Source organism: Pristis pectinata, chromosome 2 (assembly GCF_009764475.1).
Source record: "Pristis pectinata isolate sPriPec2 chromosome 2, sPriPec2.1.pri, whole genome shotgun sequence".
NCBI lineage: Eukaryota > Metazoa > Chordata > Chondrichthyes > Rhinopristiformes > Pristidae > Pristis > Pristis pectinata.
The window spans coordinates 45,679,995-45,703,877 of NC_067406.1; the positions used below are offsets into that span (position 1 = coordinate 45,679,995).

General features: G+C 39.8%; 1 protein-coding gene across 1 annotated transcript in view; it reads left to right on the plus strand.

Annotated features, from left to right (window-relative positions):
* Positions 1 to 23,883, plus strand: part of LOC127580699 (phospholipid-transporting ATPase ID-like) — a 150,176-nt gene that overhangs the window by 101,517 nt on the left and 24,776 nt on the right. Inside the window, 6 exon segments of the mRNA XM_052034465.1 lie at positions 2,525 to 2,713; positions 2,818 to 2,933; positions 10,706 to 10,870; positions 14,157 to 14,268; positions 18,385 to 18,490; positions 23,477 to 23,615. Coding sequence (XP_051890425.1) covers positions 2,525 to 2,713; positions 2,818 to 2,933; positions 10,706 to 10,870; positions 14,157 to 14,268; positions 18,385 to 18,490; positions 23,477 to 23,615 — 827 coding nt within the window.

Here is a 23,883-nt window from a genome sequence, read left to right on the forward strand (position 1 = left end):
TCTTTTTCCTCCCCTTCACATGTTGCAGCTGGTCTAATTGTCATGGGAATCTACCATTCTCAGATACGTTCTCAGATTGGTGAGCAGGAGTGTCTGAAGTTGTACAAAATTGAACATATTCCATCAGTAATCCCACAGATCTGGTTTTAGCAAATGGTGCTGGATGTAAACCAGCTTAGTGTTGTTTTAAATGTCACCTACATGATTTTTTGCATTGGCCCAAATAGGTGTTTTTTTTTTACTAACTTTAACAATATTTTAGTGCACCAAAGGCTGAATCCATTTTCTAAGCTAGTGAATTTCATCCTAATTAGCTAGAAACATTGGATTAAAGAAAAAGCATCTGTACATGTTTTTGATGCATAAGCCATACCTAAGTGTGTTTCATTGGTGTCCATCTCCAGCAGTAATCTCACTCATCAGGAAATTGGAGCAGGCAATTCCAATCGCTATTCACATGTGTGATACCATCATCAATGTGTTTGGTATGCATTTCTGACTTCCTTAGAAAAATTAGATGAACAGATCATGACCCACTCTTTTTATTGTTCATTCACAGGAGAACAAGGAATGCATAGTGTAGAAAGTTAGAAATCATAATTCACTATAATTTACCTGAACAGCAAATCAAATGCCCCTAAAAGAAAGGCATAAGTTAGCACAGTTTGCTTTATGAAACCAGTTTTGTAGCTTTCTCCCATCCAAAAGAATTAAATGTTTGCTGAGTTTACAGCTGTCATTTTGGTTGTGTGCTGGGAAACAGGTCAGCAGTACTAAAGAGTTTTTTTTGTGGCAGCCATACAGGCCACGTTGGCTAATAGGGCTCCCTATGTTATGCAGTCGCATTTTTCACTGACTCTTCCACATTGATTTCCGGTTGCTGCCACTTTGTACTCAGGCAACACTGACAAAAATCTCAGGACTTGTAAACTAGATGTTGAGATCTGTGGCTCCAATGATCACTATGGAATGACCAGTTGCTGCAGAGGGCCTCTGCAGCACAAACCTTGATTAAGCGACTGCATAACATAGGGAGCCCTATTAGCCAACGTGGCCTGTATGGCTGCCACAAAAAAAAACTCTTTAATACTGCTGACCTGTTTCCCAGCACGCAACCAAAATGATAGCTGTAAACTCAGCAAACATTTAATTCTTTTGGATGGGAGAAAGCTACAAAACTGATTTCATAAAGCAAACTGTGCTAACTTATGCCTTTCTTTTAGGGGCATTTGATTTGCTGTTCAGGTAAATTGTAGCATTCATTTTGCACACTAAAATGAGTGAAATCCATTTACTAGGCTAACATGTTCCCAATAAGAGAAGTGTGTGAATGGAGTAGGTGTCTCCCAAATCTAGATGCCCTCTACACCCCTGGTTTTCATGAAACAAATGGTAGGATAGGACAACAAAATGAAACATAACAAAGCAATCAAGAACTCAACACTGCAGAAAGTCTTGCAGGTTATACTGAACACAGAGGTGAAATGAATAATAGTTAGGAAGGCAGAGAGGGTGCAAGAAAAAATATTGACAGGTATAGTGAAGTAAGACTCCGACAAAGATCTGCTGTTACTGCAGCAATAAATTTTGTCTTTATTTTCCATGCCATACTCTTAAAACAATAACATTGGTTAAACTGAGTGAATCTAAACTCTACGAATTGGTTTCTATTCTGGATTTTGATAATGTGAGGAAAAGAATGTCTGCATTAGCAAGTCTGGTTACCTAAAAGTATCATAAGTTTTACTTTCATCAACAAATATACTATAAACATTTATATATTCAATTGATTTGATATGTATTATAATTACATGAAGTGAAAGACAATAGATTAGGACCTGTTTATGGAGATAGAAGGTATGAGTATGCTTCTGAAAGAATATGTGACCTTGTAGAAAGAAAAGTTATTGTGGTTAATAGAGATACATTATTTCAGCTACATGACATCAATTCAGCAGTTCTCATGCAATGTCCCTGGCCTAAATATCTTAAACTGACCTTCCGTCCATCATAAGATTAAAAAAATGGGCATATTCACTGATAATTACTCAATGGTTAATTCCATTTGCAAATCATCAGAAAAATAGACTGACTACATGCAGAAACACCTGGGCCACATTCAGGCATATGCCAGTAAATGACATGCAAGTTCCAGACAATGCGATTCTCCATCAAAAATACAGTTATATATCCTTGAAATTCAGTGCCCATCACAAGCAAGTTCCCATACAAATCCCACAATAACTTGAAAATATATTGCTATTTCTTCATGACACTGTAGAAGAACTGAAGCAGGTGGATGCTGTACCCTCTGAATGCTAACTGATGCAGTTGCATATTTCCATTTAAAAGAAATGCTATTGCTTCATTATATTTAAAGCTCATTTTAGTTTTGAAGGTTAGTAAATTAAATCAAAATTGGTCTGTTTTCAGTTACTTAAAACACATCTAATCCATTGGTACTAGAAATAACTATAATTATATCTGAGGTATCTTTCTTACAACCTCCTCTTTTATTGAATAGGTAACCTTGTGTATCAGGCTCAATCTCCAGATGAAGGTGCACTTGTCACTGCAGCAAGAAATTTTGGCTTTGTTTTCCGATCCCGTACTCCCGAAACAATAACTGTGGTTGAACTAGGTGAATCTAAACTCTATGAATTGCTTTGTATTCTGGATTTTGATAATGTGAGGAAAAGAATGTCTGTCATAGGTGAGTCCATTTTACCTGAAAGTATTCCAAATTTTTTTTTAACTTTCAATGACTTATGTTCTACTATATTGGCATTTATATATTCAATTTGTTTTATTGCATAGTTCGATGTCCAAACAAGAAACTGTATTTGTACTGTAAGGGAGCTGACACTATTGTTTTTGAGCGACTAAATTCTTCATCTCAACATTTAAGAGATATAACCACTGAACATCTTGATGTAAGTAATGATACTGATATTGTATTAGAAGTGTTAAAATGCTGAACAAAACATCCTATTATGTTAGACTTCGCAATCCCGAAAAAGAAATAAAGATATTAATTTGCTTAAAGTTCATATCTAGGATGGATAGTTTTCTCCATTGACACCTGTTTGGAATTCCAAGCAATGTTTTTGGTTCCAGTTTAATAAAGTTCACAATTAACAATTGTCAGGCACACAGAAGTCCTTTAAAGTTCAACTCCATTAATGTAATGGGCAGTCCAGAATTTGTAATGAGAATAATGACAAGACTATCTGATATACGCCCTTGTGCATTAAACTGCAAAAATTCAGTACTTGGTGTCAGTGATACACTGTTTATCTACAGAGTATGATATTGCAGCATTTTCCAGTGAACTCAGCAGAAAAAGTGAATTAACATGAACTGAAAACAAAAAAACAGATATAACACCTTGTTGATTTGGATGTAATTGAGCTTTTGATGACATTCTAAGACATAATTACTGCCTAATAACTTCTTTGAGAGTAAAAAAACTAGTTTTATTTTTATGGAGTTTAATTCTGTCAGAGAATTCCTTGTGACTAAAAATTATATTGAGTAGTATAAGATTATTTTTTTTTACCTTGAGACTGAATACTACTTCAACATAAGTTTTCAGAAAGTGAATGGCTGCTTGAGGATTCTGAAATCATTTGAGGACACCCTTGCCATGCTCAGCGCTGAGGCTCTCTTATCAACCCACAATTGAAATGGTTGAACACATATTGGTGGCCTAGTTGTACCATATATGGTGGCCTAGTCGTGCAGACAGTAGAGCTGCTGCCTCACAGCTCCAGTGATGTGGGTTTGATCCTACGTCTTGTGCTGTCTGTGTGGAGTTTGCATGTTCTCCCTCTGACTGCATGGGTTTCTTCTGGATCTTCTGATTTCTTGCCACATCCTAATGTGTGGGTTGGTAACTTAATTTGCTAATATAAATTGCCCCAAGAGTGTAAGTGAAAGAATATCGGGGAGTCGACGGGAAAGTCAGTTGAATAAAATAGGGTCAGTGAAGGATTAGTGCATGGGTGCTTGAGCGTTGGCATGCTGGACGGCTGAAGGGCCTGTTTCCATATCGTATGACTTAATGACTTGATGATCTATGACATATGCTTGTCCTTCTATCCTCAAGTTTGTTAGCAAGTACATTGACGGAACAGAGAAAAGCATAGATATCAAGGACAAACCTGCTGTTTGGACAAATAAAAAAATCTTTAATGCAAAACTGAGGGCAGACAAAGGCAATAATGACATCCACCTGCCACCATGTTTCTCCATTGAAAAACATTGTGGTTTTGTAGTTTACCATGATCAGTTCAGAGTGTTCTAAATCTGTAGCAAACTTGTGCACAAAGCAGCCTGCTATGAAGTGATCATCTGGCAAAACTACAGAAAGACGGGGGCCATCAAACACTCAACTGCCAGAAAGCCAGTTGCTGCAATCTGTGTGTAGAGAATAGTTACCAGTACAAGACTTGCCCAAATGACAGTGCAGCTGTACCCAGGTAGACAAACAGAGACAGGAGTGAAGGGCATCAACTGCAGCTGCTTCAAAAGAAACCAAAGCTCTTACCTGCAGCCTCACCCCTTATCACATTGAGGAGCAAGAGGAGAAAAATGACAAGGAAAATTCAGAACAACAAGACATCATGGAAAAAGTTTGGTATAAACAACCCGACCTAGTCCAGAAACTGCAGAGAGAATTGAAAGTGACCCAGAGGCAGGGGTGGGCTGGATCACTCAAAGGAGGGAGAGAAAAGCCTTTCAATCTACTGGGCAACATCCAAAGCTGTGAGAGGTGCCTGTAGTCTCCACAGAACAACAGTGATACTTCCACTGAAGAGGAGCAAGGGGGCCAGCAAAAGAAAAGGCACAACACAAAAGAAAAAGGTGAAGTTGACAAAAAGAGAGAGGAATCACAACAGGAACCAAAATGCTCAGAGCATCTGCATGAACACACCCTATGTCCAGGAAATGAAGAACAGCAATGCAGACAAAATTCATGAATTCCAAGAAACCAGAGTTGATGCAGCATTCCATGTACCCCATCTCCGGGAATCAGAGAGCAGCATTGACCAGAGCGAGGTATCCCAGCTTTGGGAATCCATAAGCATCTTGGAGATTAATGCACCCCAGCTCCAGAAGTCCAGGAGCAGCATTGTACACAAAGATCAAGACAAACCTTCAAAAAGGACTCTTACCCCACCCCAACAACAACCACTTGTTTCTCTACAGCAGCTGCGGCAGATCAAGATCCATATCTGAGTCATGGGTAAATGCATCAATTGACACATGCTGTTGACATGCTACAACAATTAAACTAGTTGTGCAGTGACTTAGACTATATTTTATCATTAAAAATGGGTTTAAAAATGTCATCTATTAATGTGTGCTGTGTCAATTATATTGCCCAATGAGTGCAACTTCAGGTTACTTCACCAAAATTAAAGCCAACCTATTACTTTTACAGCAATGATATAAGGGAGGCAGTGGAGAATTATTTCCTTATGGCAGACGTAACGTACAAAAATCCTCCAAGGCACATTAATGTGTGCTCCATCTCTAAGGAATGAAAGGCTGGACACTTTCCAACAGCTCCCAATGTTGCTGGCAATGTTGGTGTAGCTGGACGATCCAGCAGAGGCATCAGCTTAATTCTATGCCATCTTGGAGGTCCTGACTAGAACAGGAAAAGAACATAGAACATAGAACAGTACAGCACAGTACTCGCCCTTCAGCCCATGATGTTGTACTGACCTATAAAAACCTTATCCACATTCAATCTATCCCCCTCTGTACTTCACCTCCCATAACTCTCTATTTTTCTTTCATCCATGTGCCTATCCAAGAGTCTCTTAAATTACCCTATTGTATCGACCCCTACCACCACCCCTGGCAGTGCATTTCAGGCACCCACCACTCTCTGTGTTTTTAAAAAAAAACACTTACCTCTGGCATCTCCCCGAACTTCCCTCCACGCACCTTAAGTGGGTGACCGACTCTCATCCTCTGTCGCTACAAAGAGAAAAACCCTAACTCTCTCAACCTCTCTTCATAAGACATGTTCTCCAATCCAGGCAGTATACTTGTAAATCTCCTCTGCACTCTCTCCAAAGCTTCCACATCCCTCCTATAATGTGGCAACCAGAACTGAACACAGTATTCCAAGTGTGGTCTAACCAGAGTCTTATCGAGCTGCAACATTACCTCTCGGCTCTTGAACTCAATTCCCTTGCTAATGAAGGCCAGCACGCCATACGCTTTCTTAACCACTCTATCAACTTGCGCGGCAACTTTGAGGGATCTATGTACTTGGACCCCAAGATCTCTCTGTTCCTCCACACTGCTAAGAATCCTGCCATTAACCCATGTACTCTGCCTTCAAGTTTGACCTGCCAAAGTGTATCACTTCACACTTCTCCATCTTGAACTCCATCTGCCACTTCTCCAGATTGAACTCCATCTGCCACTTCTCCGCCCAGCTCTGCATCCTGTCTATATCCCGTTGAACCTACGACAACCTTCTGTACTATCTACTACACCACCAACCTTCGTGTCATCTGCAAACTCACCAACCCACCCTTCCACTTCTTTATCCAAATCATTTATAAAAATCACAAAGAGCAGGGGTCCCAGAACAGATCCCTGTGGAACACCACTAGTCATTGACCTCCAGGTTGGATATTCCCCTTCTACAACCATCCTCTGCCTTCTGTGCACAAGCCAATTCCGAATCCACATAGTCAATTTTCCATGGATCCCATACCTCGACTTTCTGGAAGAGCCTACCATGGGGAACCTTGTCAAATGCCTTGCTAAAATCCATATATACCACATACACCGAAGTACTTTCTTCAATTTGTGTTGTCACTTCCTCAAAAAACTCTTGTTAGCCTCGTGAGGCATGACCTGCCCTTCACAAAGCCATGTTGACTATCCCTTATGAGACTATGCTTCTCCAAATACTCATAAATCCTGTCCCTAAGAATCCTCTGCAATAGTTTGCCCACCAGGTGCAAAGTTATGCATTGTTTTCAGCAACCCTGAAGATGGAGCACCATGACAATACATCTGGTCTAAACCAGATGGGCCTGTCCAGTCTAGAATAGATTTTCCATTTCTGTACTTAAAAAGTCAGCAGTAAATCCACCAAAATCGTGCCTGTGTTCTTTTCTCACCACTGCCTCTTGCTAACTGGCTATCATCTGCAAGAAAACTAGAGGGTTGACAGAGGAGTATGGAAGTTGAATATGAGACTACTGACACCAGAAAATACCAAGGAACTCGAGCTATTTCATAGTTTGGAGAACCATGAAACCCCTGTTTGATTCTTCAGTGCATTGGTCATAAACAATCAAAGTAAACATCAAGAGGTTCCTTATCCATAAGGGTGTTCAGAAAGTAAAAGAGGGTCAGAGGATATATGCCAACTCTGGGAAGAAATTTAGATTCATAGAGTCATACAGCGCAGAAAGGGGCCCATGTCAACTATCAAGTACTAATTCTATACTAATCCCAATTACCAGCACACAGTCTGTAGCCTCCTAAGCAGTGGCAATTCAAGTGCTTATCTAGATACAACTTAAATATTTTACTCCTTCTGCAGTTGATGAGGGAGTTGATGTTGAGAAGGATCTCCAAGAAGTAAAGAGCCAGCAAACCTTGCTCCTTGCCTTGGATCTCACCAATCATCTTCAGATTTAGAATCCACTCTATGGAGCAAGATGATATATGCTTGCAATTCTTCTTCCAAAAAGTTTACAGCAGGACTTCTGTGATCAGCAGCCTTAAGGGAGAGGATGGATGAGTAGCATCCTTGCAGCCTGACATATTAAGGATTTGCAAATCCTGCTATGCTGGGTTTACAATTTTAAGGCCACATACAGCACAGCTTCTCAAAACTTCCTGTCTCGGAGGTTTTAGATGACTGCAAGCTGAAAAGTCTGGACCAATCATTAACCTTGGATGAGCTGACAAAATTGATCCATTCCTTCAAGGCAAGTAACAGCTAGCGCATCATGTTGTACTTGGCTCTGTGGGACTGGATTGGCCCAGATCTGCTTAAAGTGTACAATGCTATGTTTCTGGCAGACAGCATGTCAAAATGCCCTTATAATGAAGTGACAGCATCATCACTTTCATTATAAGCAAAAGAGAAGAAAGAAGAGGAAGTCAGCAGAAGTTGGTGACCCATTACACTGCTCATTGTTGATTAGAAGATTCTGTCTAAGGTCATTACCAGTTGAGTCAGGCCTGTTCTTAACCTGCTGATTCACCTGGATCAGACTGTGCTGTCAGCCTTACACTATTCAAGATAAGGGTCGGCTCGCCACAGGACAGGTGGGTAGACATATGCCTAGTCAGCTTGGACCAGGAGATGGACTTTGATGGAATATCACACATGTAAATGGTAGAGGTGTTAGCCAGAATGTAGGGTTGGGAAACAGAAATCTTCCTGATTAAATCAGAGCTGCCCTCTCTCCTCTGCCTTGTTTATGTGATCCGTAGCATCTACTGAGTCCTTTAGTAAGGATAGGTTATGAAGGATGATGATCCCAGGCAGCTGAGGCATTCGGGTTCAAGCCTTGCTGTACACATATAAAGTTATTGCCTTCTGCTCAGGTCCACTACCATCCACAGATTGGTTAGCATCTGCAGCCATTTCAAACTGATCCCAGGAGCCAGAGTGGATTGCAGTAAAGGCAACATCATGTTCTTTGGCAGTTAGTTCAACCAATCCTTTGTTATTTTCACATTCAGGTCCAAGTACCTGAAGGTGCTGGGAAAATAGTTCAGAGGAGCTAGACCAAGCACCAAGAACCTGGTGGAATGTATGGATAAAGTGAGGAAAAATACTAGTATTCTGGCAATAGCACTCATTCTCCGTCATGAGAAAGAAACTGGTCATCAAGTGTGAGATGCTGTCAATCTTGCTGTACTTGATGCACGTGTGGCCTATATCCCACATCAGGTTTGCAGAATGTTCCTGCACAAACCTCCAGAAAGGCTGGGGGTGGGGGGGGGAGGGAAATCTATCCATTCTGATGGCTATCTTTGTATGTGGCTGCATCAAGCTGTGCATAAACTCTGGATATGCAAGCACCAAGTATCACTGTGTGCCAAGATTCTGTCTGTCCCTGTTATTGCACATTACTTTGGAACCTTCCTTTTAGTTGGACCATGCCACACCACATGTTGCCTAATAGTGCACTTTATCAAGAAGAAAACTTTTGATCACAAATCAGTCAGGTAGTCGTTTGCAAGAAATGTCATCAGAGCTCTGCAGGAAAAGGGGATGGTGGATTCTGGCAGGTGGTTCCAAGAGCAGATTGTTAAAGTCATTTAGCAGAATCCTTTACCACTAGAACTATCAAGCAGGGACCAAGATCTTGTTTGATTGGCAACGAGAAAGGCTCTTCCTGTCATGCATTGTCAGAGTATCAGTGACAGCTACATCTAGGAATACCTGGGAAGGGATAGAGATAGTTGTAGAGCTTTTTGTCCTGAATAGCTACAATGCACAGGACACTGTGTTGCATGGCATGTTCCCAGTGACTTACATCAAAATAAATATCGACTGCTACTGGAGAACCATCAGTTAGGTATAAGATGCCCTCTGATCTTGCTGAAACTCTCAGGTTTTCCAATGCAAAGTGTTGTCCATGACTGAGTCTGCAAAATGGCATGCTGTAAGGTCCAGAACTATGTGCTAAAGGACATGCTAAAGCTGGGTATAGCCACTGCAGAGCCTCTGTAGGGAAGGGCCACTATTTATGGCACACTAATCTTAAAACCCTAGGAGCTATATGCTCAAGGATGGTATATAAATGAAACTGATGTCGTAATAAATATGTAATTGGAATATCCTGACTTGATGAGAATACTGACTTGAATGTTCTGTATTATATTCATTTAAAGTTTATATGAATAATATATTTGAATTAAAAAATGTATTCCCACTCAACCATGATTCTTCACCCTCCCATTCCCTCTCTACCGATATTCTAAGCTTATCCTGAGGACATATTCAACCCAGTCTGATCACATGTCTCTCAATCCCCTCCCACAATCTCTGATCTCATATCCCACCAATACTGAATCCCAATTATACCTCCAATCAATGCCCATATTCCCATTTCTATCAATCTCCCAGGGTCCTTGCCAATTCAACTAATTTCCCATCTTGATCACAGGCTGATCCTTCCCCCATCTTGAATCGCCAAAGCATAGAAAGCCATGGACCAAACACTGGTAAATGGGATTAGTACAGATAAATTCAGTAGTCGGCATGGACATGGTGGGCTGAAGATCCCATTTCTGCAGTATGACTCTGTGACTCCATGACAAAGGCCATTGGAAAAGAGAAGTTTCACACTGTAGAAATTGCTAGATTATGATTAGCAGCTTTCTTCAAAGTCAGTGCCATCGCTTGATACTGATTGCAATATCAGTGCCAACATTTCTAGAAGAAAATCATACTGGTGTAGTTTTGAGTGTTTGGAAAATGGCATAGTGGGAATTTTATCAGGGCATCTGTTTGCCATGTCTTATCCTTGGAATATCCTTAATGTCAAATGATCACTAATTACTAATTCCAACATTTAGTTTGCTGCATTCTTTAATGTTCAGTCACATATAAAAATGAATAATATTGGATTATTGTTTAAGATATTTCTGTGTAAAATTACATACTTCTTAGATAAAGCATAGAGCATAATTTTACTTGTAGGAGTTTGCAGGTGATGGCTTACGCACTCTCGCCCTGGCATATAAACAGTTAGATGAAAGGTACTTTCAAAACTGGCAAAGTCGACACCATGAAGCAAGTACTGCATCTGAAAATCGGGATGAACAACTGTTTACGTTATATGAAGAAATTGAAAAGGACTTAACTGTAAGCTACTTTTTAATATCATATGCATTATTGCATTCAGTAAAATCTGAGATGCTTTATTTTTTATATTTATTGAATACATGCTTTTCAAATATTATTTTATCGCTTGAAGGTTATTATCGGTTAATGTGAAAAAAAACTACTAATGTTTGTGGCTTTCATGATGTTGTTTATTGAAATTTCCTTTTAAGAACCAAGATGGAAATAATCCCAATATATTTTGCATGACAATTTATGGTTTAGAAAACACTATACTGTATATTACAGCTGTATATTATTTGATAAAACTGACATGTCTATCACTCTATCCACTAAGAAGGTCATTTCTATATATGTGTAAAAATTTGCCTTTTTTCATACTCAGTTACTCCTGAAGTATTTGTTTGCTGACCTAGGTAACTGTGCAGCCATACAGATCAAAGCTGTTTATTTCTTTGAGCCATTAATGTTACAAATGTGTTGTGCAAAAAATCCACCTTTAACTTGGAATTGGAATTGGTTTATTATTGTCACTTGTACCGAGGTACAGTGAAAAACTTGCCTCGCATACCATTCATACAGATCGATTCATTACACAGTGCATTGAGGTAGTATGAGGTAAAACAACACAGAATGCAGAATAATATGTCACAGCTACAGAGAAAGTGCAGTGCAGGGAGACAATAAGGTGCAAGGTCGTAATGAGGTAGGTTGTCAGGTCGAGAGTCCATCCTATCATACTAGGGAACTATTCAATAGTCTGTTCAACAGCAGGATAGAAGCTGTCCCTGGGCCTGGTGGTATGTGTTTTCAGGCTTTTGTATCTTCTGCCGAATGGGAGAGAGGAGAAAAGGGAATGTCTGGGGTCTTTAATTATGCTGTCTGCTTTACCAAGGCAGTGAGAAGTATAGACAGAGTCTATGGAGGGGAGGCTGGTTTCCATGATGTGCTGAGCTGTGTCCACAACTCTCTGCAGTGACCTGACCTTGTCGATAATGCCCTGCTGGTTATTAAACTCTCTGATATTTCTTGAAACAGTTTATTCAAATTGCTTCCCTGACTTTTCTCTTGAGAGGTTAATACCTTTGATGGTCTGCTTTTTTTACGTATACCCTGGCTCCTTATACTCTTCATTATTTCTGGTTCTGCCTACGTCATTGAGTGATAATGGATTATAACTATTGGTATTGGTTTATTATTGTCACATGTACTAAGATACAGTGAAAAGCTTTTGCTCTGCATGCCATCCATACAGATCATGCCATACATAACTACATCGAGGTAGTAAAAATAAAACAGAATGCAGAATATAGTGTTGCGGTTACAGAAAAAGTGCAGTGTAAGTAGACAAATAAAGTGCAAGGCCTAATGCAAGATTGAGAAATGACACCTCATCTTCTGTCTGGGAACACTGGGTGTGTTGCTGCCTGCAGGTCTCAGTATTAAATTCTCCAACTTTAGATAAGTCAGTCTTTCTTTCGGTTTGTATCAGAACTGGCCATTTTTGCCTGCAATATTTTTGCTCGTTTTTTTCTTTTCTTGTATAGAATGGCATGTTGGGCATGTCACACAGCCTTATTGTTACATAGACAAAGAAGCATAGTATGATCTTAACTGTCCCTTAACTGCCATATTAGGTCATCTTGGTCTCACCCTATCAGAAATATTCCCTTTGTTCCACCTATTTCTCACTCCCACCTTCTCTGTTACTTAAAATAACTGATTTATCTTTTTCTCACTTCTGATGAAGGTTCGTGGACTTGAAACATTAATTATTTCTCTTCCCACAGATGCTGCCTGACTAGCTGAGTGCCTCCAGCATCAGATTTTATTTCAGATTTCTAGCATCTTTAGCTTTATTTATTTTCATGTTGGGGGCGCATTGGACAGTTAAACATGGAAGAACTCAGATTTACAGAAAGTAAATGAAGAAAGCCATCCAGCAGTGCTTTGTAATAATCAAGAAATAGCAAATGCAAGGATGAGGCTTGCAGAAGCAGATGTTTTAATGAGGTGCAGAAATAGGGACTGTTATATAAGTGGGGATAGGTGGTTTAAGTGGTGACAAGAGCAGCTGGTTGGAAGACTTTTGAAAGTCAGGAAGTGAATCGTCCTTGTAGGATATTCAGCCTCTGCCCTGCTCTTGTAGTCTTTGTATTTGTATAAGTATCTGGTCAACAGTGACCCCTTTTATTATCCCCATTTCCAAAATGTTAATGGTTGGGGAATTTGACAGTGCTGTTTAATATCAAGGAGAATCACGGAGAACTCTCACTTCTTGGTGATGATCCAGGTTATGAAATAGTCTGTGGACCTTTTTCTCCCTCAGCAATAAATTCCTGTTCTTACTAATTCTCCATGCCTCACAAAATTTACACTGCTGTCTGTGATTACACTATGTAACCCCATCTAAATTTTAATAGTTTGTACTGAGCATATGACACCATAGAAAACACAGCAATATCTGTACAGCTCTTTGCTAGCCATGTGATGTGATCAGTTCCACAGTAATGTATAGGAACTATATTTTAAAGATTAAAACTAAAGCAAAATGGCAAATACTGAATATGTGAAAAATATTAAGGTTAAAAAATGAAAGTTTTACAAGTGTTTACTCACAAGGTCAATATCAAAAATTCAGATGTAGATTTCAACAAATTTTCCTGTTTTTATTTTCAATGAATAAACACGGACCTCTGCACCCAGATACTACGCACTGTTTTTACTAAATGCTGAATACCAGCTACTCAGATTTATAGAGAATATGAAAATATGTGCACCTTCATCTGAAGAGAGAAGAAATTCATTCTTGACTTAAATATTGACAATTTAGATCAAGGTATTTCTATATAAAACATGAAAAATACTTGCAAATGCTGATGGACTGAAAATAGTATCTTAAATTGTTGTTGTCTATTATAATTCCTATTACTTATCTCTTTATTTATTTGCTTCCTTTTTTAATGTCATATTAATTTCCGTGCCTCTTGATATAGCCAGAAGCTAACCAACAAAAGCATTTAGAAACAGTGAGGTGTAACACAGAGGCAGGAAAACCCACATAATGTGGAAAGGAATCAAAAATTTCAGCAACTCAAGAATATGAGTAGTCCATTTACAATTCAATATCCCATACCATCATTCATTTAGATCATGGCTGATCTGTATCTTGACACCTTGGCCCTGTAACCTTTAACTACCAACAATACAGATATATCTGACTATTAAAAATAGAAAATATAAAAAGATACAACATGAAAATGAAAAGAATTTGGGAAATATTATTTTATTGCTTCCATTTTTGTAGTTGTTAGGAGCTACTGCAGTTGAAGATAAACTCCAGGATGGTGTTCCACAGACAATTGAAACACTTGTGAAAGCAAATATCAAGATATGGGTTCTTACTGGTGACAAACAAGGTAAGTAAATCTGGTCATTTGTTAGCGATAGAAATCAATGGCTGGGATTAAACATGGAAGTTATTTCTAAATTTGGTGGTTGCCATTTGCTTTTATTCAAATTATGGTATAATGCATTGGTCTTTGTCTGCTGGAAACATTTGCTGTAGAGACTAATGTAATTGTTCATTCACCTGTATAATATTGCTGTATAGATTATTCCTCCAAAACTGATTGAATGAAAATGAGTGAGAAGAGGAAACAATCCATTTTCACCTTTTAAAACACTTTTAAATGATTCTTTACATAGCATGTTCAGATGTGCCCAGCAGTGGGAAATTATCCCAGCCTCATTATAGCAGTAATGAGTTCTGTGAAAGGAAAAATTTTGATGTGATTTAGAGATGATAGAAATGAATACCATGACAAATTTCCTGATGGTGTGATACAATTCTACAGCCTGGTCCACTCACTGGGCTCACAGCAGTAATCACATCGGAAGAAAAAAACTAGCTGGTAGATAAGCATAACGAGGCCATAACAAGGCTCAAGGGGGCTGAAGTACAAAAGGGAAGCAGCTATGCTTCAGGTTTCTAAAGAGCTGATCAGATCTTGCCTGGAGTACCTCATTTGCTCTTAGACACAGCAGCCCATGAACATATATTGGGCTTGAAAGGTATGTGCACAGGTGCATCAGAATGAATTCGGGACTTAAGGAGTTAAATTTTAAGAAAATGCTGTTTTTTTCCTTGAGTTTGGAATAAATAGGTGTTCAAACTGTTAAAAGGATTCAGCAGGGTAGGTAAAGAGCAAGTATATTCTCTGATCTGGGAATAATTCTTTCGAAACAGACCTAGAAATTGCATGGCACACTTTCTTCTGCACTGTGGGTTTGAATTGTGTAAAACTGATTGTTAAACAAGATTGGAATTTTGTAATGCTAATTTCATGCACTTTATATATACATCTGTGAAACTCTCAAGCAAAAGGATGAAAGATCACCTTTAAACAATGTACACAAGCTGCAGTCTGCCTCTTTGCAGTTTTCATATTACGTCCTTAAAGATCCTTAAGATTCATTTCTGCAGCCTGAACTGCACGGTGGGCACTCTGAAGACAGCTCATGTTTTGTCATTGTTGTGATGCATGTTATGTTATAAGATAAACATGTAAGTACAGACTTAATCCACTACACAATAGTAGGTGGGAGTAGGACAAGGAGGTCGATAGCAATGGCATGCAGCGGGTGGACTCTCTGGGAGCGCCATTGTAACCAAAAGTTCCCATAAGGACCAAATTCCAGTGATATAGGGAAAAACATTGAGGCAGTCAACCATAGAACCATAGAACAATACAGCACAATACAGGCCCTTTGGCCCACCATGTTGTGCCGACCTTCAAACCACTCCTAAGACTATCTAACCCCTTCCTCCCATATATCCCTCTATCTTAAATTCCTCCATATGCTTATCTAACAATCTCTTGAACTTGTCTAATGTATCAGCCTCCACCACCACCCCTGGCAGCGCATTCCATGCACCAACCACTCTCTGGGTGAAAAGCCTCCCTCTGACGTCTCCCTTGAACTTCCCAAGCCTGAATGCAACAAGAACTTGATACCTGTGGTATATAAATAAAAGAGGCAAGTTAGCATCATTCAAAAATATTACTTAGCAATAATCATTTGTATCAGATAGAAGTCTTGCCATTTTCCCTTGGCATTAAGCAACATTAACTTTACCTAAACCCTCCATTCCCAGCCCCACCCTCCTTGTAGTTCTCTACAGTTTCAAAAAAAAAAAAACAGAAGGCTCTTTACATGCCTCTATGAGTGCAGCTCCAAAGATGATGAAAAATGCACAAGTCAGCCTGTAGCACTACCACACTAATTCATTAATCTAAGCCTTTATCACAAAATGCCTGTACAGTGTCCCATGTACCAAAAGATGGGATAGTGGAACAAAGGCTAGTCAAGTAGAATTTAGGAAGTACCATTTAATGTGATATGGAAGAAATTTTCCCAAGGATTGAAATAGAAGGAAGAAGCAAACACTAATAAATATTAGTGAAATATTTGTAAACCATACTAAAGATAAGTAAGATTTTTACATCAAAGTAAATAGCTATTAAAGAGAAGAAAGAGGTTGATTTCATATTATATGCAATAACACAACAAAAGTCAGAAGAGATGAAAGAAATTTAGAAAACCTACAAATCACATCTGTAAATTTAGATTCAGTTTTTGTCATTTCTGAGACTATTCAAACCACGGAGTCTGAAAACTTCTGTTATGGAAGTTACCAAATCAAAAATGTCTTTTTTTCACTTTTATTGTCTTCTTCTGCTAAGATTAGTTTGCAGTGTACTAACTTAGCCATCAGCGAATTTGTTGGTCCACAGCTGTCCTAGCAACCAGTTAGCAAAATCCAGTGCTACACTTTGCCTAAATTTCAGCATCTTTATTGGAAAGTATGGCATTTTGATGTTACCCACATGAGGCTGCTACCTGTCATTTCCTTGCACAATAATTACAAAAGAGTTTCTCTGTGATACTGAAAGATATTTTCGGAAATTTTCATCCTCCCTCTGCTGTTTGTGAAACGCCTGTTCAGCCAATAACTTTACAGTGTTATTGTATTCAGTGGACATTGTCAGTGTCAACATTATTGGTCAGAATATTGCATCATAACATGCAAAATGGGCCTTGGTTTCTTGGGTTACAAATCCAATGGTGCAAGCCTTAACCAAAAACTCAAGAGACAGTATCATTAATCTGAATCTTTTAACAGTGCTGTCTTATTATTTCAAATCGATACTAAAGGTGTGCATGATACACTTTTTACTTTATTTACATATAGTTAACAAATTCCCTAAAGGAATGTTGCTTTAAATAATCAAGAGCTCATAGTCAAGTCAAACTAATTTACTTCAATGTTACAACCCTCAGTTACTTTGAGATTACAGATATTACCCAATCTCGGATGGCCACTCCTCACAGGTTTCCTGTGGAGTATGCGCATTGATGTTGATTGAAGCTCTGGTCTTCTCATTTTGAGAGTCTTTGGCCACATCGTATATAGTAGAACAAATGAGTGGACCCTAGGCATATTCTGTCTGTCTGTCTGTCTCTTTTCATCTCTCCAGCAAGCCCAAGTTTCACACAACTTGTTACACTTCACATTCCACAAGTGTATTTTTGTTCATTCCTTTAACTAATGTTGCATTCTACCTGGCCACCTGACAAATTCAATCATGCTGTACATCTGGTCAGTTAACATGTCGTCTTTATCTTCTCTCTGTACCATTGTTTAGTTCAGCTCCACTAACTCCACAGTCTGTCTCTCACATAATCTTTACAATGATCATTCCTTGATTAGGCAATATACTATACTTCTCTTAGTAGCTAAGGTTTTAATAATTAATGTGAGTACCATTTTAAACAATACTGGCACGCTAAATCGTATACATATATGTGGGCATAGTAAATACTGCTATATTATTACAATACTAACCCTCAAATAACTCATTTATATATCAAAATATAGAAGGTACCATGAAAATTTACATATGTTAAGGTTAAGTTTGCTTTCCTGTACTAATGTAGCAAGTTTGTAAGCTCATTCCTTACTCTTGAAGCATTAATGTATGTAGTTCCTATTCATTGACCTTTCATCAGAATATTGTTTTGAAAGATCACTGATCTGAAATATAAAGTCTATTTCTCTCTCAACAGATGCTGTCTAAATTGCTGAGCGTTTCCAGAATTTTCTCTTTTTATTTTAGATTTCCAACATCCACAGTATTTTGCTTATATATTTAGTTTCCCTAAACTTTAAGTAATGTTGTTTTCTATCTTGATTATTGCCATACACAGGTTAGGAAGCGTTCACATTTTGTTTTACATTTTCTCACATTAATAAAAAAAATTAGATGTTTGCAATTATCTTGTCTGATTTTCCATTGACCAATGATTCTTAGCCCAAGTCCTTCACCCATGCTCTTAATCTTAGTCTCTTATCAGATATCTTGGTGCGATATTATTATATTAGACTGATCATATAAAAGTACATACAATTCTTGAATATTATTTCACTAAAAGTAATTTCAGAAACCATGAAATGATTTTTTTTCTTACAGAGACAGCTGTGAATATTGGCTATGCATGTAATATGCTCCAGGATGAAATGAAACAAATATTCATCATTGAAGGCAATGATTCAAGTGCAGTTAGAACAGAACTAAGGTACAGAGAGAAAAATCTCACATACAAGAAAATAGAAAGTTTTTTACACAGGGAATGGTAGGTGCCTGGAATGGGCTGCCAGGGGTAATGGTTGAAGCAGATATGATAGTGGTGTTTAAGAGGCTTTCAGATAGATACATGAATATGTAGGGAATGGAGGGATAAGGGTCATGTGTAGGCAGAAGAAATTTAGTTTAATTTGGCATCCTGTTCGGCACAGATATTGTGGGCCGAAGAGCTAGTTCCTGTCTCTAGTATTCCATGTCCTAATATTTTGTGAGTTAGTTGATTATAAAGGATTTGCAATTGTACGTTTTCTAATTTCAGTGGGATTCCTGCTCATTCTTCCGAACTCTAGAGAAGAGCAGGTCTCATCTATCCAATCTTCCTTCATATGGCAGACCTGCCACCCCGAGAACTAGTCTAGTGAGTCTTTGTTGCATTCTCTCTACCCTTTTTTAGGTGGGAAACTAAAACTATACAATGTAGGTGCTGTCTCACCAAGGCCCTATATAATTGCAATAAGAGACATTTTTGCCCTGTAGTCAAACCTTCTTATAATAAAGGCCAACATACTATTTGTTTCCTAGTTGCTTGCTGCACCTGCATATTAGCTTTCAGTGTGGTCTTCGGCTACAGAACAATTTGATGAGTTAGTAAGATGGACAGAGCAATGGCAGATGGAATTTAATCCTGAAAAATGTGAGTTGATGCATTTTGGAAGGACTATTAAGGTCAACATACACATGATGAATGGTAGGAACATAGGAAATAGTGAGGAACAGAGAAACCTTGGAGTATGTGTTCAAGGATCCTAATGCCGGCAGTACAGGTGGAAATGGTGCTTAAGAAGCCATTCGTAATACTTAACTTCTTTAGCCAGAGCATAGAATATCAGAACAGGAAGATTATGGTACAATTGTATAAAATAGTATTTAGGCCACGGCCTTTGTGCAGTTCCAGTCGCAACACTGTAGGAAGGATGTGACTGCGCTGGAGAGGTTGCAGAGGAGATTCAGCAAGATGTTACCTGGGATGAAATATTTCACTTTTGAGGAGAGAATGGACAGGCTGGATTTGATTTCCCTGAAGTAGAGAAGGCTGAAGGGGGACCTGTTTGAGGTGCATATCACTGTGAGGAGTGTGTATAGGGTAGATAGTTAGAAACATTTCCTCATTACGGAAGAGCCTATAGCCAGAGGGCTAAGGGATTTAGAAAGAATCTGAAGAAGAATTTTGGAATTGGAATTGGAATTGGTTTATTATTGTCACATTTACTGACGTACAGTGAAAAACTTGTCTTGCATGCCGTTCATACAGATCAATTCATTACACTGTGCATTGAGGTAGTACAAGGTAAAAGAACAACAGAATGCAGAATAAATTGTAACAGCTACAGAGAAAGTGCATTGCAGGTAGACAATAAGGTGCAAGGTCATAACGAAGTAGATTGTGAGGTCAAAAGTCCATCTTATCGTACTAGGGTACCGTTCACTAGTCTTATAACAGCGGGATAGAAGCTGTTCTTGAGCCTGGTGGTACATGCTTTCAGGCTTTTGTATCTTCTGCCTGATGGGAGAGGGGAGAAGAGAAAATGTCCGAGGTGGTGGGGTCTTTGATTATGCTGGCTGCTTTACCGAAGCAGTGAGATGTATAGACAGAGTCCACGGAGGTGAGGCTAATTTCCGTGATGTGCTGAGCTGTGTGCACAACTCTCTGCAGTTTCTTGCGGTCATGGGCAGAGCAGTTGCCATATCAAGCTGTGATGCATCCAGATAGGATGCTTTCTATGGTGCATCGATAAAAATTGGTCAGGGTCGACGGGGGACATGCCAAATTTCTTTAGCCTCTTGAAGAAGTGGAGGCGCTGGTGAGCTTTCTTGGCAGTGGCGTCTATGTGGTTGGACTAGGACAAGCTATTGGTGATGTTCACTCCTAGGAACTTGAAGCTCTCAACCCTCTCAACTTCAGCACCGTTGATGTCGACAGGAGCATGTGCACCACCTCCCTTCCTGAAGTCAATGACCAGCTCTTTTGCTGACATTGAGGGAAAGGTTGTTGTCATGACACCATGTTACATAGCTCTCTATCTCCTTCCTGTTCTCTGACTAATCATTATTTGAGATACAGCTGTTTTGCTGACATTGAGGGAGAAGTTGTTGTCATGACACCATGTCACTAAGCTCTCTGTCTGCTTCCTATACTCCGACTCATTGTTATTTGAGATACAGCCAACTATGGTGGTATTGTCTGCTAACTTGTAGATGGAGTTAGAGCAGAATCTGGCCACACAGTCATATAGGGAGTAGAGTAGGGGGCTGAGGACGCAGCAGTGTTGGGAATAATATAAGCAGGGCACCAGTGTTGGGAAAAATTATGGTGGAGAAGTTGCTGTCTACCCTTACTGATTGCAATCTATTGGTCAGGAAGTCAAGGATCCAGTTGCAAAGGGAGGTGTTGAGTCCCAGGTCTCGGAGTTTGGAGATAAGTTTGCTTGGAATTATAGTATTGAAGGCGGAGCTGTAGTCAATAAACAGTAGTCTAACGCAGGTGTCTTTATTGTCCAGATGCTCCAGAGATGACTGTAGGGCCAGGGAGATGGCGTCTGCCGTAGACCTGTTTTGGTGGTAGGCGAATTGCAGTGGGTTGAGGTTGTCTGGGAGGCTGGAGTTAATGCATGCCATGACCAGGCTCTCGAAGCACTTCATGATGGTGGATGTCAGAGCCACTGGGCGGTAGTCATCAAGGCATGTTACTTTGTTCTTCTTAGGTACTGGGATGATAGTGGTCTTCTTAAAGAAGGTGGGTACCTCGGATTGAAGCAGGGAGAGGTTAAATATGTTTGCAATTACCCCCTCCAGCTGATCTGCACAGGATCTAAGGATACGGCCAGGGACACCATCCAGGCCAAGTGGGCTTCGCAGGCGGACCCAGCATTTAATTATCTATCCCTAATTGCCCTTGAGAAGCTCATGGTGAGCTGCTAAACTTCTGCAGTCCTTGAGGTGTGGACGTACCCACAATACTGTTAGAAAGGGAGTTCCCAGATCTTGATCTTGTGACAGTGAAGGAACTGCAATATGTTTCCAAATCAGGATGGTGTATGGTTTGGTGGGGTATTTCTGGGTAGTGGTGTTTCCATGCTTTTGCTGCCCTTGTCCTTCTAGTTAGTAGAGGCCATTGATTTGGAAGGTGCTGTCTGAGGAGTTTTCTAAGATGAGTTGCTGCAGTGCGTCCTGTAGATGGTACAAAGTGCTGCTGTTGTGTGTCAGTGGTAGAGTGAGTGAATGGTTGTGGATGGGGTGCTGATCAAGTGGGCTGCTATGTCCTGTATGGTGTCAAGCTTCTTGAGTGTTGTTGAAGCTGCACACATCCAGGCAAGTGCAGAGTATTTCATCTCACTCCTGACTTAAGCCTTGTACATAATGGACAGGCTTTGGGGAGTTAGGAGGTGAGTTACTCGCTGCAGAATTCCTTGCCTCTAACCTGTTCTTCTAGCCGCATTTTGTATATGAATACTCCAGTTCTGTTTCTGGTCAAGGTAACCCCTAGGATGTTTATAGTGGGGAATTCAGTGATTGTCATGCCATTGAATGTCAGGGGGTGATTGCTGGATTTTCTCTTGTTGGATGTCATCATTGCCTTGCACTTGTGTGGCATGAATGTTATTTGCCACCTAACAGCCCAGACCTGGATGTTGTCCAGGTCTTCCTGCATTCGGATGTGGACTGCTTCATTATCTGAGGAGACACGAATAGTACTGAACATTGTGCAATCATCAGCAAACATCTCTACTTCTGACCTTATGATTGAAGGAGGGTCATTAATGAAGCAGCTAAAGGTGGTTGGGCGAAGGAGGAGAACTCCTGAATCTCTCCAGGAGTTCCTGACTACTCTGTGGAACTCCTGCAGAGATGTCCCGTGGCTGAGGTAATAGACCTCTAACCACCACAGCCATCTACCTTTGTGCTAGGTATGATTCAAACCAGTGGAGGGTTTTCCCCCTGATTCCCACTGACTCCAGTTCAGCCTGGGCTCATTGATGCTATACTTGATCAACTGCTGCCTTGATGTTAGGGCAGTTACTCTCACTTCACCTCTGGAGTTCAGCTTTTTGGTCCACATTTGTACCAAAGCTGTAATGTAGTCAGGAGGTGAGTGACCTTGGCAGAACTCAAACTGAGCTTCCATGAGCAGGTTATTGCTATGCATCTGCTGCTTGATGGCACTATCGATTATCCCTTTGATCACTTTGCTGAAGATCAGGAGTAGACTAATGGGGTGGTAATTGGCTGGGTTGAATTTCTCCTGCTTTTGTGAACAGGATATACCCAGGCAATGTTCCACATGGATAGATGCCAGTGTTGTAGCTGTACTGCAACAGCTTGGCCGAGGGCATGGCAAGTTCTGGAGCACAAGTCTTCAGTACTATTACTGGAATGTTGTCAGGGCACGTAGCCTTTGCTGTATCCAGTGCCTTTAGCTGTTTCTTGATATCACTTAGTGTGAATTAAATTGGCTGAAAACTGGCATCTATCATGCCGGGGCCTACTTGAGGAGGCCAAGAGAAGATCATCCACTTGGCACTTCTGGCTTAAGTTTCTTGCAAGTGCTTCAACTTTCTCTTTTGTACTGATATGCTGGTCTCCCCCATTGTTGAGAATGAGGATATTTATGCAGCTGTCATCCATTGAGGGTGGTCTGGAATCTGGAATGCACTATCTTGGGGGGGTGGTGGAGACAGAGACTCTCACAATATCTAAGAAGTATTTGGATGAGCACATGAAGCACCATGGCATAGAAGTCTACAGGATGAGTGGAAAATGGGATCAGTATCAATAGGTCCTTTAAGGCAGGCATAGACATAGTTAGTTAAAGGACCTATTTCCAAGCTCCTTGGTTCCATGACAGGAACTACTTTGTTTACATAATTGTTCTTCTTCATGTAAAGTATCTGACATGTGACATTGACTAATCTCCACACAGAAAAGCTTGTGCAATAATGAAAGGGCAACCACAAACAGAAAATGATTTAATCAGGATCCAACAGCCAACAAAACCTAATTTCCTACCTGAGGAAACTGCTGATGCAGATTATGGGCTGGTGATCAATGGTGACACACTGGTAAGAAGTATCAAACTAATATAAGTTTTTCTTTCATTTCTTAAGAGCAAGATTTGAATCTGATTGTTGAGAAATTTGACAGATTTACTGTGGTGTTACTAATGTTAACAGGGAAGTTTGAAATCTGATAGTGTTCTGGTGGAAAAAGACCAAAAGGGGTGAAAATTTACTTGTCTTACCACCTCCTCTCTTAACCCTTCACTTGTTGTTCACATGACCAATGCCATGTAAGGGGGCTGGCCAGTGATAGATTATCCATTTGCTCTCT